The 20,260-nt window shown below is 31.9% G+C and overlaps 1 protein-coding gene across 1 annotated transcript in view; it reads right to left on the bottom strand.

Annotated features, from left to right (window-relative positions):
- Window positions 1–20,043, bottom strand: part of LOC134842384 (sodium-coupled neutral amino acid transporter 7-like) — a 41,304-nt gene extending 21,261 nt beyond the window's left edge. The window contains exon 1 of the mRNA XM_063858693.1: window positions 19,744–20,043. Within this exon, the coding sequence (XP_063714763.1) occupies window positions 19,744–19,769 (26 nt within the window). The 5' untranslated portion in view covers window positions 19,770–20,043. The remainder of the gene's footprint in view (window positions 1–19,743) is intronic.
- Window positions 20,044–20,260: the final 217 nt, after the last annotated feature.

The raw sequence follows: 20,260 nt of genomic DNA on the forward strand, positions 1-20,260 counted from the left end.
TCCGCGATAGTTATTTCGGTAAGGTGGTTGTTGTCTAGATGTATTATACTTATCTGGGAGTGGTTTTCGTGAACCATTATTACTAAGATTGTTTTTGTTTGGTACACCCTGGTCTTTTTTCATGTACTGATAAAAAGATTTTTGGTTCTCTATTTTTCTGTAGTTTGGTCTCATTATCTTGTTGTTTTTGTTTTCATTCAGCAATGCTATGTCCATATCTACGGCAATAGTTTCACCATTTTTTGGATGATGGTTTGCCCTTGAAATTTGGGTTTTTCTCGTAGATATTTAAATTTAGGGTGATTTTTTCAGGTAGTTCAGTGTCGGAGTCATGAATGTTATTTATTTGTGAAGTAGTTGTATGGATGTTTAGTATTGTACTTTTGAATTTTTTTTCTTCCAGTTTCATAGTGATTTCAGCTTGTTCTAGCTTGTCTACAAGTTTTCGGATCAGGTTCTTGAGTTGAAGATGAATGCGATGCTCTCTTTTTTGTCCTTGCTTCTCGTAATTTTGGTGTTAGAGTCATGATCAAGAATTCTGTCATTTCTGTGCTTTTACAATCGCGCGTTTTAAGGGAAAACGTTTTTCTTACTAATGTTTCGATTCTTACCGCAAGTTGTTTAATTGTTGTATATGAGAGTCTACGAATTTCGTTGCATAGAACTCCATGATGTTGCTTATTTCTCTCGGAGTAGAACATTTTTGAAGACACTTGTGTGAATCTTTTCCAGTCTGGTTTAATATCTATAGGTAAAACTGAAAACCGTTTTTGGGCTGCGCAATCAAGTGTGGTTTGGATTGGAGCCGTGCGTCTATGTTTCCAATTTTGATAAAGTGACGTTTTTGTACTCCTTCAGGTCCTATATTTAAAAATAAACTAGCTATGACTGCGTTGAAAAAATCTTCTACTGAGTATTCAGGATCTGTTCCTGTGAGTACCATTAGCGGTTTAATAGAAGATATAGAAAATCTACCCATAAGGTATGGATTCATAGTCATTTGTAGTTTTTCTGCGGCATTCGGTATTTGACAAAAAACTGTTAGTTCTTTTTTTGTAACTGGTTGTAAATAATATGGTAATGAGATTTCAATTTGCATTTGAGTTGGTTGATGGTTCTGTGTGTTTATAGGATTTTGTGATTGGAATTTATTATTATATGATGATGGGTTTTGTCTTGTTTATCGTGTTTGTTCATTTTGTGTATGTGGTTCAAAAAGATTAGGTTGATAAATAGGATCCGATTGATCGATTTTCCAATTTTTGTTTTGTTGATTTGTGCTGAATCGTTGTTGATTTTGGCTATAGTAATCTTCATTTTCTGAATAATGTGGTTGATTCCTTGTATGATGTTTATTAGCCATGTTTTTATTATGCTGGAAGAACGGATAATTTTCGCTACGATCCACTGTAGCTCGTGGTTGATCGTGAACAATACTGAGTGAGAGGCTTGTTGTGGTACATTTTGATTATAGCTTTGTGTTTATGATTTATTTTGACTGCTCATATAAATAATTTTGTTATTTTGGATTTTGCAAAAAAGTTGTAGTTTTGATTTGAAAAGTTGTTTCTATTAGAGGTTTTTTGTTTATTTGTTTATTGTGATGTCGTTACTGGTTTAAATGTTTGATAAGCCATTTGTGAGTATTTTGGAGTGATAAACGTTTTTCTGTGGATTGTATAGTTGTTTGCGGAATGCTGTGTTTTTGTTTTTTGGAGTTGTAGTTGTAGGATGAATGAGGGAAATTATTGTTGTGGTTTTATTGGCGTTGTTTCGACTTTTACTTCATTAGTGAAATGTGATGGCGTATGAATATCTTGGTATGTGAGATTTCTTGTTCCCTTTAATTTTTCTTGTGTGATAATGAATGTGAAGTTTAAGCGGTTCTGTCAGCGAACATTGCATTATAATTTAAATGTATTGCATCAAAAGTAAATGGAGTTTTTCTAACAAAGTCTTTACTGATAGAAATAGTTGTGATTGCTTGACTTGATACATCAGTTGTTATTTTAATAAGTAATGGATGAGACCAAACAACGTCCCAAACATAATCTCTTTCGTCTGCTAATACAATATCATCGTGTGAATTTTGTGGTCGAAGTATTTCTCTTGATAGTGCTATGAGATCAATGTTATGGACAAAAAAAATCAATTAGAAACCATGCTAGTATTCATTATAAATCATCTTTGACATTTTGTGAGACTTCATTAATAATAAGGTTTTCACGGATTGTATTTGAAAATTTTGAGAAAAGACAGATTTCTGGTCTTACAGTTGAAAATCGGGATGTTTCAGTTGGCGACTCATTTTGTGTTTCTTTTAATTCTACTATAGATAGATAGCTAAAAATAATTTAAAAACATTGTTTGTGAACATTGAAATTGCTCTTTGTGAATTTTGGTGTTGTATTTTTTTGTATTCTGTGAAAAATTTCGACATTTCTATATTTATATCATCTGTTTGTATCTGGTATGTAGGGTGATTTTGTTTTGGTGATACGATTTTAATTGTGAATATACCGTAATATGATGTGATTTTACATACACCTTCGAGATAGTGGTCATGGATTTGTCATTTTATTTTTATTTCATGAAATTCTATTTTACATGGGTTATTTTTTTTCAAATAAATTTACAATTAAAATTTGGCATAAATTGTATTTTTCCTTGGGCAGCATCGCTTTGTGGTTGTATGAAAAATGGAAGTATCGAGTTATCAACGAAACTTTTGTTATGTTCGGTCATGTTTTACATTATTGAACTGTTAGTGTATAACACTCAATATGTCTTATTTGTTGATTCCAACTTTATAGACGTATTGGTTTGTTGATAAATGACTTTTTTATGGTGCGTTTTTCTTCAATTGCTGATGGCGTTGTAGCCAGAAAAACATACTTTGTCTTTTATTGGGTTATTTTTATTAAGTGACTCTTTCAAGTCTTGAAGTTCCTGTATTGTGTTTGTTTCAGAATCTGAGACTGCGTTTCGTCGTTTTGATTTTTTTTTTGATAATTTGCTTTTTTTGTTATGATTTTTTTGAGTTTGTCTTTTTGACCTAATATATACTAGATTACAAGATCGTACCTGTCGTTTTTAATTAAACAGTTATGAAATACGATTTTTTGTTTACTGTCTAGAATTTCTTTTTGGTACTGTTTAGGACAATGGATGCAATATTTGGTGATTAGAGTTTTGGTTGGAGCTTCTAAACTGTTAGTTCTTACAAAATTTGTGTGGTTTTCCTTTCCTAACTTGGGGCAAACATTGTCGTGGTTGACGGGTTGGAGATTGAGTATATGAATTCGTGAGAAATATTTTTTAATTTCTCGAGACTAGGTTTTGATATATGAGTTACTCACTTAATCTTACCAAGGGGTTGGGATTTGTGATCGAGGGTTGGAGAATACGTTTTTTGTTTGAATATTTTCTGTTGTGTATTGTTGTTGATCCATGATGGATATAGTATAGGTTTAAATGTAGTGTTTCCTAACAAGTCTACTTCGTAGTGATTAATTTGGCAATCTAGATATATTGGAAAATAATGTGGATTATTTATTTGTGCATTATCAAGGTCGGTTTTTAATACATATTTGCACTCCTATCGTGGCGATGTTTCGTCTTTTGCAAGAAAAGATTTCATATATTGTAGTATTTCTACTGTTGTTTTTTTTGTTAATAATTCAGGTGGTGTGATTCAGAGAGTGTCTGGCAACGCGAGATTTTTTCCTGCAATCCAAACCATATGTAAAACTGTGAATTTTATTAGAATTTTTTGAAATCAAAAAACTCTATGGTTTGTAATTGACTTTTGTGTAAACAGAAAAAATATAGGTTTATGATATGAAAAGAGAACTGTTCGATGATTTGATCCAAGTATTAAAAAATCATATTCTGTGCGATTATATATTATAGCTGTGTATTCTCTCATAGGTGTAGCAACTCTAAGTTCCGCTTATCTAATTAGTCTTGAATTTGCTGAAATACAATTCATTTTGTTTGTTCCATTGTGTGATTGTAATACTGCTGCGCCGATTCCAAAATTGGAGGCTTCGCACATTGCAAATGTTTGGCCTGGATCAGGGATAGTATTTGATATTTGTTTTATTAATATTAATTCTTATTTTAATAAATAATGGATGAGAACAAACAGGGTCCCAAACATAATCTGTTTTGTCTGCTAATATAATATCATCCTATGAATTTTGCGGTCGAAGTATTTTTCTTGATATTGCTATGAGATCAATGTTATGGACAAAATAATCAATTAGAAACCATGCTAGTATTCTTTGTAAATCATCTTTTACATTTTGCTAGACTTCGTTAATAATAAGGTTTTCACGGATTATATTTGAAAGTTTTGAGAAAAGACAGATTTCTGGTCTTACAGCTGAATATCGGGATGTTTGGGTTGGCGAATCATTTTGTGTTTCGTTTAATTCTACTTTAGATAGATAGCTATAAATAATTTACAAATATTGTTTGTGAGCATTGAAATTGCTCTTTGTGAATTTTGTTGTTGTTTTTTTTTGTTTTCTGTGAAAATTTTTGAGAATTCTATATTTATATCATCTGTTTGTATCTGGTATGTAGGGTGATTTGGTTTTGGTGATACAATTTTGATTGTGAATATACCATAATATGATGTGATTTTACATATACCTTAGAGATAGTGGCCATGGATTTGTCATTTTATTCTTATTTCAGGAAATTCCTCTTTACATGGGCCATTTCTTTTTAAAATAAATTTACAATTAAGTTTTGGCATAAATTGTACTTGTCCTCGGGCAACATCGCTTTGTGGTTGTATGAAAAATGGAAGTTTCGAGTTATCAACGAAGCTTTTGTTATGTTCGGTCAAGTTTTACAATATTGATCTGTTAGTGTATAACATTTAATATGTCTTATTTGTTGATTCCAATTTTATAGACGTATTGGTTTGATTAAAAATGACTTTTTTTATGGTGCGTTTTTCTTTAGTTGATGATAGCGTTGTAGCCAGAAAAACATATTTTGTCTTTTATTGGGTTATTCTTATTTATTGAATCTTTTAAGTCCCGAAGTTCCCGTATTGTGTTTGTTTCAGAATCTGAGACTGCATTTCGTCGTTTTGAATTTTTTTTTTGGATAATTTGCCTTTTTTTTGTTAAGATTTTTTTTTGGGTTTGTCTTTTTGACCTAATATATACTTTTAAATGTCTGTGCGGTGTGATTACAAGATCGTATCTGTCGTTTTCAATTAAACAATTCTGTAATACGGTTGTTTGTTTACTGCCTAGATTTTCTGTTGGCGTACGGTTTAGGACAATGGATGCAATATTTGGTGCTTAGAGTTTTGTATTCCTAAACTGTTACTGTTAGTTCTAACAAAATTTTTGTGGTTATCCTAACTTGGGGCATACATTGTCGTGGTTGACGGGTTGGAGAGACAGAGTATATCATTTCGTTAGAAAGTTTTTTTAATTTCTCGAGACTAGGTTTTGATATATGAGTTACTCACTTAATCTTACCAAGGGGTTGGGATTTGTGATCGAGTGTTGGAAAATAAATTTTTTGTTTGAATGTTTTCTGTTGTGTTTTGTTGTTGATCCATGATGGATATGGTGTAGGTTTAAATGTAGTGTTTCCTAACAAGTCTACTTCGTAGTGATTAATTTGGCAATCTAGATATATTGTAAAATAATGTGAATTATTTAGTTGTGCCTTATCAAGGTCGGTTATACTACATATTTGCACTCTTATCTTGGCGATGTTTTGTCTTTTGCAAGAAAAGACTTCATTTATTGTAATATTTCTACTGTTGTTTTTTTTTGTTAATAATTCAGGTGGTGTGATTCAGAGAGTGTCTGGCAACGCGAGATTTTTTCCTGCAATCCAAATCATATAACAAATTGGGAATTTTATTAGAATTATTTGAAATCTATAAACTCTATGGTTTATATTTGACTTTTATGTAAACAGAAAAATTTTAGGTTTATGATATGAAAAGAGAACTGTTGGATGATTTGATTCAAGTATTAAAAAATCATTTTCTGTGCGATTATATTTTATAGATGTGTATTCTCTCATAGGTGTAGCGAGTCCAAGTTCAGCTTATGTAAATAGTCTTGAATTTGCTGAAATACGATTCATTTTCTTTGTTCCATTGTGTGATTGTAATACTGCTGCGCCGATTCCAAAATTGGAGTCGTCGCACATAGCATAAAATTGTTGGCCTGGATCTGGGATAGTATTTGATATTTTGTCAGTGAGAAGTGTTTTTTTTTCTTCAAATCGTTTTTGGAGTTCTGTTGTCCATTCAAAACTATTTTGTTGTCTGACAAAGTTACAAAATTTCAATTACAAGAAGTTAAGAACTCTAAGAAGTGCTTGTTTCTCTTTTTATTTGATGGAAGTTGAAGTTTTATGATTGCGTCTATACGAGATTTTGTTGGAGTGATTGTATTTCCTTCAAAAACATGTCCAAAGAATATACACAAATAAGAAAAAATGTGAATTGTCTGGGGCTGCTTTCATGTTTTCCTTAAGTAATAATCGGTGGTTTTTTTTAATACTTTTAGCAATTCGTGTTTTGTTTTTTATTGCATGAAAGAATTGTCTAATTTTGTAACGAACTTTTTATTGAAAATAAGTGGTCGAAAATTTTATTCATAACTGCTGAAATTGCTGCTGGTCCTATGGAAAATCCATAGAAAATTCTACTAAATTCGTTTTGTTGATTTCCAATAACGAATTGTGTTAAGCGTCCTGATTGTTCACCTAGTGTAATTTGGTTTATACGCTGTTCATGTCAGCTGTTGTAAAATATTTTCCATTCAGTTTTGTGATATATACTTGAATTGGTTCTATGGGCCATTCACATTCAGATTCATTAATGAGTGAAATGAGGTATCTAGCGCCTAGAACAATTTTTATTGATTCTGCTAGAATAATAATGGGATGTATGAATGTGTTTCCTTTTGGTTATTCTTCTTCATTAACTGGAGATATGATTTCGTATTGTTCTAATAAATCTAGTAATCCATTGACTTTATATTGTAATGAATTGGAACTTTACTTGCTCGTCGTTTTTTGAAAATTGCGTCAGGTCTTAGAGGTAGATGTAGGGGCGAATTTATTTTTCCACGATCAAATTAGATGCAGCTTGAACCATTGGGTGTTTAAGTTGTAGTTCTGTTAATTGCTCAAATTCTAGTTCTGCAAATTGAGAATGTTGAAAGTTGAACATTAGAAAAAAATTTTGTCGTTCAGTGGTATTTTTTTGATATCTGAAGTGTTGGTTCAAAATAAATAGTTTATTCATAAAGTAGTCTGTTTTTCGTTTCGGATCACTAATTATATGGTTAATTAAAAATTATTCATTAAGATTTGTTGATTGGCAAACATTTATTAGTTTCAAGATGTTGTTTACTCTTTAGGCTGCTTCTACTATGGTAGATATTGTTGCATTGGTTCCACAATATCCTACAAGTCCTAGAGGTAACGTTATTTTATATGGTGAATTATTGTAAACGTACAAAGCAATTATATCCGACTTTGTATTTTTTGTGCATTTGGTTGATGAGGTCGTTACTTTGAAAAATTTATGAATTGGTTTGAATTCAAGTTCTGACATGTATAGTCGTTGTTTGTTTTGTTTCATGTTGTTTTGATGAACTTGACTTTTTGAGAAATTATTTGCATATCCTGCTGATGGATTCAGATATTTTTGTTATTGGTTGTAGATTGGGTAAAATTTGGAGAAAATGGAGGTTGTCTATTTACTCTTTGAAAAATTGTGTTTTTCAATGTTGAATATAAACACTTTATATGTAATTGCTATTTGGGATATTATTAATGGGGATATATTTAGTAAAAAATGGTATTCCAATGATTTTGTGTTTTATGTCTGTGATATGAAATGTTTGTTTGAAAGGTTTAGTTAAAAGTTTATTTTGTTTCATTGTTCGAGTGGAAACAAGGAAAATTGAATTTCTCCAAAAATTGTTAAACTTGATCCTTGTGCTGTATCTAATCTGCCTGAGGTTTTGAAAAAAATAAACTTGGAGTAAAATTGGTTTTTCATTCTATGTGTGAACAATTATAATATTTGATTTTTCCTAGTCTATTAGTAAATCAATTTCGAGGTCTGCTGATTGAAAACCTTTGCGTTTTTAACTTTTTAAAAGAAGCGGGATTGTCCAAATTTTTTTTAGCTAGTTGTGCTTTGCTTGCTGTATTTTGGTGTATAGTGTTTGTACTTGAACTTCCTTCAAGTTCTTGTTCGGTATAGTCTGTTATGTTTTGTGAATTATCTGATTATTCAAAATTATTAAAATTTTTATTGTTTCTGTAAAAATTCGATTCAATTGATGTTTCATATTCAATTTCAATCTGAAGCCTGTTTAGGGGAAGCGTATGTTCTGTTTCGCTCTCAACATCTGTGGATTCACAATTTACGTGATTTAGTTGTAATTCTGAATTTTCTGTGTTATAAATACCGGAAGGATCCGATTCAATTTCTTCAATTGATTGTACCTGGTTGATGTCTCTTTAATGTTTAGATGTATTTCATAAAATGTCTAGATTTTCTATTGGCGTACAAAATTAATTCATAAATTTACTGTCTAGATTTTCTATTGGCGTACGGTTTAGGACAATGGATGCAATATTTGATGACTAGAGTTCTATTTTACCAAACTGTTAGTTCTTACAAATTTTGTGTGGTTAACTTGGGGCATACATTGTCGTGGTTGACGGGTTGGAGAGAGACTATATCACTTCGTGAGAAAGTTTTTTTAATTTCTGGAGACTAGATTTGATATATGAGTTACTCACTTAATCTTAGCAAGGGGTCGGGAATTGTGTTCGAGGGTTGAGGAATATTTTTTGTTTGAATGTTTCCTGTTGTGTATTGTCGTTGATCCATGATGGATATGATATAGGTTTGAATGTAGAGTTTCCTAACAAGTCTACTTCGTAGTGATTAGTTTGGCATTCTAGATATGTTGGAAAATAATTTGGATTATTTATTTGTGCATTATCAAGGTCGGTTTTTACTACATATTTGCACTCTTATCGTGGCGATGTTTCGTCTTTTGCAAGAAAAGTCTTCATATATTGTAGTATTTCTACTGTTGTTTTTTTTGTTGATAAATCAGGTGGTGTGATTCAGAGAGTGTCTGGCAGGGAGAGATTTTTTCATGCAATCCAAACCATATGTAAAATTTGGAGTTTTTATTAGAATTATTTAAAATCTATAAACTCTATGGTTTGTATTTGACTTTTATGTAAACAGAAAAATTATAGGTTTATGATATGAAAAGAGAACTGATCGATGATTTGATCCAAGTAATAAAAAAGCATATTCTGTGCGATTATATATTATAGCTGTGTATTCTCTCATAGATGTAGCAAGTCTAAGTTCAGCTAATCTAAATAGTCTTGAATTTGCTGAAATATGATTCATTTTGTTTGTTTCATTGTGTGACTGTAATACTGCTGCGCCGATTCCAAAATTGGAGGCGTCTCACATAGCATAAAATGGTTGGCCTGGATCAGGGATAGTATTTGATATTTGTTATATTAATAGTAAATTATGTTTCAATAAATAATGGAGAGACCAAACAGGGTCCCAAACATAATCTCTTTCGTCTGCTAATACAATATCATCGTCTGAATTTTGCGGTCGAAGTATTTTTCTTGATAGTGCTATGAGATCAATGTTATGGACAAAATAATCAATTAGAAACCATGCTAGTATTCTTTGTAAACCATCTTTGAAATTTTGTGAGACTTCAATAATAATAAGGTTTTCACGGATGGTATTGAAATTTTTGAGAAAATACAGATTTCTTGTCTTACAATTGAATATCAGGATGTTTGAGTTGGCGACTCATTTTGTATTTCGTATAATTCTACTATAGATAGATAGCTAGAAATAATTTAAAAACATTGTTTGTGATCATTGAAATTGCTCTTTGTGAATTTTGGTGTTGTATTTTTTTGTATTCTGTGAGAACTTTCGAGAATTCAATTTTATCATCTGTTTTTATCTGGTATGTAGGGTGATTTGGTTTTGATGATACAATTTTGATTGTGATTATACCATAATATGATGTAATTTTACATATACTTTTGAGATAGTGGTCATGGATTTGTCATTTTATTCCTATTTCAGGAAAATCCTCTTTACATGGGCCATTTCTTTTTTCAAAAAAATTTACAATTAAATTTTGGCATAAATTGTATTTGTTCTCGTAAAGCTTCGCTTTGTGGTTGTATGAAAAATGGAAGTATCGAGTTATCAACGATACTTTTGTTATGCTCGGTCATGTTTTACTTTTTTGAACTGTTAGTGTATAACATTCAATATGTCTTATTTGTTGATTCCAATTTTATAGACGTATTGGTTTGTATAAAAATGAATTTTTTATGGTGCGTTTTTCTTTAGTTGATGATGGCGTTGTAGCCAGAAAAACATGTTCTGTCTTTTATCGGGTTATTCTTATTTATTGAATCTTTTAAGTCCTGAAGTTCCTGCATTGTGTTTGTTTCAGAATCTGAGACTGCATTTCGTCGTTCTGAATTTTTTTTTTGGATAAGTTTGGATCAGAGATAGTATTTGATATTTTTTATATTAAAAGTAAATGATATTTTAATAAATAATGGATGAGACCAAACAGGGTCCCAAACATAATCTGTTTCGTCTGCTAATACAATATCATCGTCTGAATTTTGCGGTCGAAGTATTTTTCTTGATAGTGCTATGAGATCAATGTTATGGACAAAATAATCAATTAGAAACCATGCTAGTATTCTTTGTAAACCATCTTTGAAATTTTGTGAGACTTCATTAATAATAAGGTTTTCACGGATGGTATTGAAATTTTTGAGAAAATACAGATTTCTTGTCTTACAATTGAATATCAGGATGTTTGAGTTGGCGACTCATTTTGTATTTCGTTTAATTCTACTATAGATAGATAGCTAGAAATAATTTAAAAACATTGTTTGTGAACATTGAAATTGCTCTTTGTGAATTTTGCTGTTGTATTTTTTTGTATTCTGTGAGAACTTTCGAGAATTCAATTATATCATCTGTTTGTATCTGGTATGTAGGGTGATTTGGTTTTGCTGATACGATTTTGATCCTGAATATACCATAATATGATGTAATTTTACATATACCTTTGAGATAGTGGTCATGAATTTGTCATTTTATTCTTATTTCAGGAAAATCCTCTTTACATGGGGAATTTCTTTTTTCAAAAAAAATTACAATTAAATTTTGGCATATATTGTACTTGTCCTCGTAAAGCTTCGCTTTGTGGTTGTATGAAAAATGGAAGTATCGAGTTATCAACGATACTTTTGTTATGTTCGGTCATGTTTTACTTTTTTGAACTGTTAGTGTATAACATTCAATATGTCTTATTTGTTGATTCCAATTTTATAGACGTATTGGTTTGTTTAAAAATGACTTTTTTATCGTGCGTTTTTTTTTAGTTGATGATGGCGTTGTAGCCAGAAAACATGTTCTGTCTTTTATCGGGTTATTCTTTTTTATTGAATCTTTTAAGTCCCGAAGTTCCCGTATTGTGTTTGTTTCAGAATCTGAGACTGCATTTCGTCGTTTTGAATTTTTTTTTTGGATAATTTGCCTTTTTTTGGGTTTGTTTTTTTGACCTAACATATTCTATTAAATGTCTGTGCGGTGTGATTACAAGATCGTATCTGTCGTTTTTAATTAAACAGTTATGTAATACGATTGTTTGCTTACTGTCTAGATTTTCTATTGGCGTACGGTTTAGGACAATGGATGCATTATTTGGTGATTAGAGTTTTGTTTTTCTAAATTGTAAGTTTTTACAAATTTTGTGTGGTTAACCTAATTTGGGGCATACATTGTCGTGGTTGACGGGTTGGAGAGAGAGTATATCAATTCGTGAGAAATTTTTTTTAATTTCTCGAGACTAGGTTTTGATATATGTGTTACTCACCTAATCTCACCAAGGGATTGGGATTTGTGTTCGAGGGTTGCAGAATACATTTTTTCTTTGAATGTTTTCTGTTGTGTTTTGTTGTTGATCCATGATGGAAATGGTATAGGTTTAAATGTAGAGTTTCCTAACAAGTCCACTTCGCAGTGATTAGTTTGGCCTTCTAGATATATTGGAAAATAATTTGGATTATTTATTTGTGCATTATCACGGTCGGTTTTTACTACATATTTGCACTCTTATCGTGGCGGTGCTTCGTCTTTTGCAAGAAAAGACTTCATATATTGTAGTATTTCTACTGTTGATTTTTTGTTATTAATTCAGGCGGTGTGATTCAGAGAGTGTCTGGCAACGCGAGATTTTTTCCTGCAATCCAAATCATTTGTAAAATTGGGAATTTTATTAGAATTAGTTGAAATCTATAAACTCTAAGGTTTATATTTGACTTTTATGTAAACAGAAAAATTTTAGGTTTTTGATATGAAAAGAGAACTGTTGGATGATTTGATTCAAGTGTTAAAAAATTATATTCTGTGCGATTATATATTATAGCTGTGTATTCTCTCATAGGTGTAACGAGTCTAAGCTCAGCTTATGTAAAATAGTGTTGAATTTGCTGATATACGATTCATTTTGTTTGTTCCATTGTATGATTGTAATACTGCTGCGCCGATTTCAAAATTGGAGGCCTCGCACATAGCATAAAATGGTTGGCCTGGATCTGAGATAGTATTTGATATTTTTTCAGTGCGAAGTGTTTTTTTTTCTTCAAATCATTTTTGGAGTTCTGTTGGCCATTCAAAATTATTTTGTTGTCTGACAAAATTACAAAATTTCAATTACAAGAAGTTAAGAACTCTAAGAAGTGCTTGTTTCTCTTTTTATTTGATGGAAGTTGAAGTTTTATGATTGCGTCTATGCGAGATTTTTTTGGAGTGATTGTATTTCCTTCAAAAAAATGTCCGAAGAATATACACAAGTAAGAAAAAAATGTGAATTGTCTGGGGCTGCTTTCATGTTTTCTTTAATTAATTTTCGGTGGTTTTTTTAAATACTTTTAGCAATTCGTGTTTTGTTTTTTATTGCATGAAAAAATTGTCTACATTTGTTTTGAACTTTGTTTTGAGAATAAATGGTCGAAACTTTTATTCATAACTGCTGAAATTGCGGCTGGTCCTATGGAAAATCCATAGAAAAGTCTACTAAATTCGTTTTGTTGAATTCCAATCACGAATTGTGTTAAGCGTCCTGATTGTTCACCTAGTGGCATTTGGTATTTACGCTGTTCAATTCAGCTGTTGTAAAATATTTTCCCTTCTGTTTTGTGAGATATACTTGAATTGGTTCTATGAGCCATTTACATTTAGATTCATTAATAGGTGAATTGAGGTATCTAGCGCCTAGAAGGACTTTTTTTTTATTCTCCTTTAGCTAGAACAATAACGGGATTTATGAATGTGTTTCTTTTTGGTTGTTCTTCTTCATTAACTGGAGATATGATTTCGTATTGTTCTAATATATCTAGTAAACCATTGACTTTATATTGTAAATGAATTGGAACTTTACTTGCTCGTGGTTTTTTGAAAATTGCGTCAGGTCTTAGAGGTAGATGTAGGGGCGAAATTGTTTTTCCACGATCAAATTAGATGCAGCTTGAACCATTGGGTATTTAAGTTGTAGTTCTGTTAATTGCTCAAATTCTAGTTCTGCAAATTGAGAGTGTTGAAAGTTGAACATTAGAAAAAATTTTTGTCGTTCAGTGGTATTTTTTGATATCTGAAGTGTTGGTTCAAAATAAATAGTTTAGTCATAAAGTAGTCTGTTTTTCGTTTCGGATCACTAATTATATGGTTAATTAAAAATTATTCATTAAGATTTGTTGATTGGCAAACATTTATTAGTTTCAAGATGTTGTTTACTCTTTAGGCTGCTTCTACTATGGTAGATATTGTTGCATTGGTTCCACAATATCCTACAAGTCCTAGAGGTAATGTTATTTTATATGGGGAATTATTGTATACGTGCAAAGAAACTATATCCGACTTTGTATTTTTTGTGCATTTGGTTGATGAGGTCGTTACTTTGAAAAATTTATGAATTGGTTTGAATTCAAGTTCTGACATGTATAGTAGTTGTTGTTTTGTTTCATGTTGTTTTGACGAACTTGACTTTTTGAGAAGTTATTTGCATATCCTGCTGATGGATTCAGATATTTTTGTTATTGGTTGTAGATAGGGTAATATTTGGAGAAAAAGGAGGTTGTCTATTTACTCTTTGAAAGAATATGTTTTTCAATCTTGAATATAAACACTTCATATGTAATTGCTATTTGGGATATTATTAATGGGGATATATTTAGTAATAAATGGTATTCCAATGATTTTGTGTTTTATGTCTTTGATATGAAATGTTTGTTTGAAAAGTTTAGTTAAAAGTTTATTTTGTTTCATTGTTCGAGTGGAAACAAGGAAAATTGAATTTTTCCAAAAATTGTTAAACTTGATCCTTGTGCTGTATCTAATCTGCTTGAGGTTTTGAAAGTATTAAATTTGGAGTAAAATTTATTTTTCATTCTATGTGGGAACAATTATAATGTTTGATTCTGCTCCTAGTCTATTAAAAAATCAATTTCAATGTCAGCTGATTGGAAATCTTTGCGTTTTTGAAATTTTAACAGAAGTGGGATTGTCCAAATTTTTATTTTGCTAGTTGTGCTTTACTTGCTGTATTTTGGTGTATATTGCTCGTACTTGAACTTCTTTCAAGTTCTTGTTTGGTATAGTCTGTTATGTTTTGCGAATTATCTGATTATTCAAAATTATTAAATGTTTTATTGTTTCTATAAAACTTCGATTCAATTGGTGTTTCATATTCACTTTCAATCTGAAGCATGTTTAGGGTAAGCGTATGTTCTGTTTCGCTCTCATCATCTGTGGATTCACAATTTACGTGATTTAGTTGTAATTCTGAATTTTCTGTGTTATAAATACCGGAAGGATCCGATTCAGTTTCTTCAGTTGATTTTACCTGGTTGATGCCTCTTTGATGTTTAGATGTACTTCATCTATACTTTTGTTGTGAATTTTGATATTGTGTCTCCTATGTGGTGACTGTGAATAATTTTTTTCTCGAATTGAAAAATTCAAGTTTCGTTTCTTGGAATTGTCATGTGACCTATTGTGATAATTATTTTAGTTTGATCTGTTGTTTGAATAGTTTCGTGATCTATTATCTGAGTTTTGTCTAATCCTTTTGTTTGATTAATTCCTCTTTCGGGTATACGAGCAATTTCTGGAACGGTCGTTTGAAAAGTATCTTTTTCGAGAATTCGAACATCAACAATTTCTGTTATAATTTGAGTAGTTACTTTTGTTTGAGTTTGATCTTCAATAATTATTTCGATATTGATTGGTTTGACTGTTTGATCGACTATAGCTATTTTGTGAGAGATTTCGTGAATTCTTCGATCTAGAGATCTTCCGCGGTAGTTATTTCGGTAAGGTGATTGTTGTCTAGATGTAATATAGTTATCTGGAAGTGGTTTTCCTGAACCATTATTACTAAGATTGTTTTTGTTTGGTAAACCCTAGTCTTTTTTCATGTACTGATAAAAATATTTTTTTGGTTCTCTATATTTCTGTAGTTTGTTCTGATTATCTTGTTGCTTTTGTCTTCATTCAGCAATGCTATGTCTAAATCTACGGCAACAGTAAAACCATTTTTTCAATGATGGTTTGCCCTTGAAATTTATGTTTTCTCGTATATATTTAATATTTGAATAATTTTTTCAGCTAGTTCAGAGTCGGAGTCATGAATGTTACTTATTTGTGAAGTAGTTGAATGGAGGTTGTTTACGTAAGGTTATTTTTAATTTTTAGTTTCATAGTGATTTCAGCTTGATCTAGTTTGTCTACAAGTTTTCGGATCAGAATCTCGAATTGACGATGCATGCGATGCTCTCTTTTTTGTCCCTATTTTTCGTTATGGTTATATTAGAGCCATCATCAACATTTCTGTCATTTTTGTGCTTTTAAAATCATGCGTTTTAAGACACTACGCTTTTCTTACTAATGTTTCTGTTCTTACTGTTGTTTAATTGTTTTTTAGGGAGTCTACGAATTTCGTTGCATAGAACTCTTTGATGTTGCTCATTTCCCTCGGAGTAGAATAAGCAACATTCTGATTTAAAACTCCAGTCTGAATTACTCTGATTTAATACTTATAGTCTGATTATTCCAGTCTGATTTAATACTTAAAGGGAAAACTGAAAACCGCTTATGGGCTGCGCCATCATAAGCAGTTTGGATTAGAGATGTCCGTCTATGTATCCACTTTTGATGAAGTAGCGTTTTAACTGGTTCAGGTCCTATATTTAAAATTAAATTAGCTGTGACTGCGTTTAAATAATCTTCTACTCAGTACTCAGGATCTGTTCTTGCTAAAACCAATAACGGTTTATTAGAAGTTTTAGATGATCCACCCATAAGTATGGATTCATTGTCATTTGTAGTGGTTCTGCGGCATTTAGTATTTGACAAAAAAACTTTAGGTTGTGTTTTTGTAATTTGTTGTAAGTAATGTTTTTATTTTGCTGGAAGAAAGAATAATTTTCGCTACAATCCACTGTAGCTTGTGGTTTATAGTTGAAAAATACTGAGTGAGAGGCTTGTTGTGGTACATTTTGATTATAGTTTTGTGCTTGTGAAATATTTTGACTGCTCATTTAGGGGGGTTTTTTAATTTTGGATTTTGCAGAATATTGTAGTTATGATTTGAAATTTTGTTTCTATTAGACGTTTTTTGTTTATTTGTTTGTCGTGATGTCGTTACTGGCTTAAATGTTTGATAAGCCATTTATGATTATTTTGGAGTGATAAAAGGTTTTGCTGTGGATTGTATAGCTGTTTTTATGGAAAAGCTGTATTTTTGTTTTTTGGAGTTGTAGTTGTAGGATGAATTGTTGTGTTGTTGTTAGCGTTGTTTCGACTATTACTTCATTAGTGAAACGTGATGGAGTTTGAAAATCTTGTTGTGTGTGATTTCTTGTTCCATTCAAACTTTCTTGTGCCTTAAAGAATGTGGAGTTTAAGCTCTTCTGTCAGCGAAAATTGCATTGTAATTGAAAAGTGTTGCATCGATAGTAAGTGGAGTTATTCTAACAGTCGTTTTTGATAAAAAAAAATAGAGGAGATTGCTTGACTTGTCGAAATATACAATTGGGGAATCTTTTATTTTGAAACACTTTTATTCGCGAGTAGAATGTGTAGTTATATCCTTAAATGTAGCAGAGATCACTATAGGTCATAGTTCAAAGATTCAACGGAATGAATAGTGTTCTATTACTGTTCAGAACCAAAATTGAGTTTCAAACGTCCAAATCAATTATCAATTCAAGTTTCGACTGAATCGCTTCGACACAAACCGAAACCTTTTTCTCTGTTGTTCATAATAAAAAGCTATTTGTCGACCCTTTCTGTAGAATATCCGAAGCAACGTTTCTAACTAGTTTTGATAGATAGAAAAATTGAGACTGAAATCTAAATTTTGGCCGCCATTTTTGATCAAAAGTAAGTAAAGACTAATATCTTCAATTGCCCGTGGTACCTAGTTACCTATATCTACTCTACATGAGCGTGTCGATATGGGGGGTGGTGTGTGGGGTCATAGGTGTTCGACCAAACCCCTCCCCCCTCAAATCTGGTTGCCAATTTTTTCCAAGTTTCCCCCGGGTTGAGCTCACATTGATTAATACTAATTAAAAAATGAACAAAACAGCGAACGCCATCGCTGAATTACCGATGTTTTTAACAGAATAGCAATTTTTTTGATAACTTAATGTTAATTCGGCTTATGTTTAAAACCGCAATCAGAAAACCTATCAAAATGAGACAAAAATAGTGACCTAAAGCGTGAGACGTAAAGATAATCTTTCTGATCGAAAAGTTTCACGAGTGTTCAATTCTAACTTTTCATTGGTATTTTACAAATCTCAAGGATTTTCAGAATCAATTTTGACTTATTTCATGATTTATCAAAGCGCGTGAAAGTTGCTTCAGCGACATGATCCCGGGCCGCGAGTTGGTTTCAAGTCGATGTATTTTTCGAATTGAAGGAAAAAAACACGTGCGAGTGCACTAGCCGGGCAATCAAAGGTTGCGTACGCCGTCCTTACGGTCACGACTCGAGCAGTCCCATCAGGATGTCCTACTGTGACTCATGCCAAATACCATATTGCTCGCGGCATCATTTTTGTCAAGATCCAGACTACAACCCTCTTTTTAGCGATTGTTTCCGCGAAGTTCGTTTTTTTCCGGGTCGGTAAATATTCCTTTTGTAGTCTTCGCGAGAGGTAGTTGAGTAATTGTTGTTGTTGAGAACAAACTTCAAAACGGAGTAGTAATCGTTCGTCTTAGGTTGCTGAAAAGACGTTGAATTGAAAAATGATTGGGTGAGTGTTTCCTCATTGTCTGTGATATCGGCAACGTTTGTTAGAGGTCTTGGGTTTAACATTGATTTTGTTTCCGTGAGAATGGTATTTAGTAGGTCCAGCGTGAGCTTTTTAGAGACAAGAATAATTCAGATCGTGAGTTTTGCGATCGTGATTTATCGCTACCAGGCCCCACAAAAATGAGGTTTAAAAAGTGCGTTAAAATTCCCTTCAAATTCTTTGACTGCTCGATTTGTTTCACTTTTGTTCTTATTTAGTTCTTTGAGGTATTTCTTGAGCTCATTACTAGCTCCTACAAAAGTCTTCCCATTGTCTTTGTACATTGTTTTAGGGTTACCTCTTCTAGCTGTAAAGCGGATAAATGCATTAAGAAATGTATCAGTTTTCAAATCTGGGCAAGACTCTAAATGAGCTTCTCTAGTTTTTTTTTCAGTTTCGAATGGAGAATGGTCCAAAGAAATCTATTCTTGTACTGATGAAAGGGTAGTGAGTATTTTTGCTGTGGAAATCCTGAACTTGGTAGGGGTGCCATTTTTGGCTGTAGGTTTTGTGAATCAATCGTCTGCATATAAAACATTTAAAACGTACATTGTGCAGAGCCAGTCGTACACCAATATCTTTATCAAAAATATAATTGATTTATAAATACTAGTACAGAACTGGTTCCACCTTTGTCTTTACTTAACTAATTGAGGGAAAATTTTCAAAAAAAGTCTGAAAAAAGCTCAAAAGTTTTAATTTTTCTTTAAAATGAACCAAAAATCTTTCAAAGATTAGAATGGCAATGGGATCATTATTGGCTTTGCGCTGATCCGAGCAGAATTGTTCGTTTCAATTAACATACCGTTACAACTTACAATTATTTATAAACTTTTTTAATAAATTTTGCAAACTTGAAGTATGTCAGGCTATTTTTACGTCAACCAACTTTGGGGTTCTCAACAAATATTAAGTTTGTTTGATCGCGGAGCTCATAGTGATTTTGGTTTATGGGATGGAGATGTTTCAGATAAATCCTATATTCTGATTTTGTTTTCGCCAAATATACATACACGCCCTTTCACAACACATCGGCTTTTTTTATTATCGCTGGATGATATCACTAAACTACTTTATGCAAAAATTTCAATGATCACAGGACAGTTAAAATGAACTGAAAAGCAAGTAAAACTATGACAAACAAACTGGGTCGTAAAAGCATCAAGCTCTGGGTATGCGAACTTGTCATATATAGGTCTTCTCCTAGACTTCAAAACGAATACGCCACATTTAGAGAATGATTGACTCCTCGGAGCTAAAATCGAAATGTGGACTAACCCGATTTTTTGGCAAGCTTCAGTCATATCTGTTGAATTTGGTTGAAGTGGCGCTGCACTCAATTGCTGTCTTTCCGTTACTTGACGAGCAGAAATCACTCCTTTTGAAAGAATTGTTCGACATGCATCCAAATAACTTTATAGGCTAACTGTTTTTCTATGTAGTCATATGGGCTATTTATATCAAAAGCTATTGTCGAATTATTCAATTGGGGAATCTTTTATTTTGAAACACTTTTATTCGCGAGTAGAATGTGTAGTTATATCCTTAAATGTAGCAGAGATCACTATAGGTCATAGTTCAAAGATTCAACGGAATGAATAGTGTTCTATTACTGTTCAGAACCACAATTGACTTTCAAACGTCCAAGTTATTTATCATTTCAAATTTGGACTGAATCGCTTCGACACAAACCGAAATCTTTTTCTCTGTTGTTCATAATCAAAAGCTAATTGTCGACCCTTTCTGTAGAATATCCGAAGCAACTTTTCTTTCTAACTAGTTTTGATAGATAGAG

Source organism: Symsagittifera roscoffensis, chromosome 3 (assembly GCF_963678635.1).
Source record: "Symsagittifera roscoffensis chromosome 3, txSymRosc1.1, whole genome shotgun sequence".
Lineage (NCBI taxonomy): Eukaryota > Metazoa > Xenacoelomorpha > Acoela > Convolutidae > Symsagittifera > Symsagittifera roscoffensis.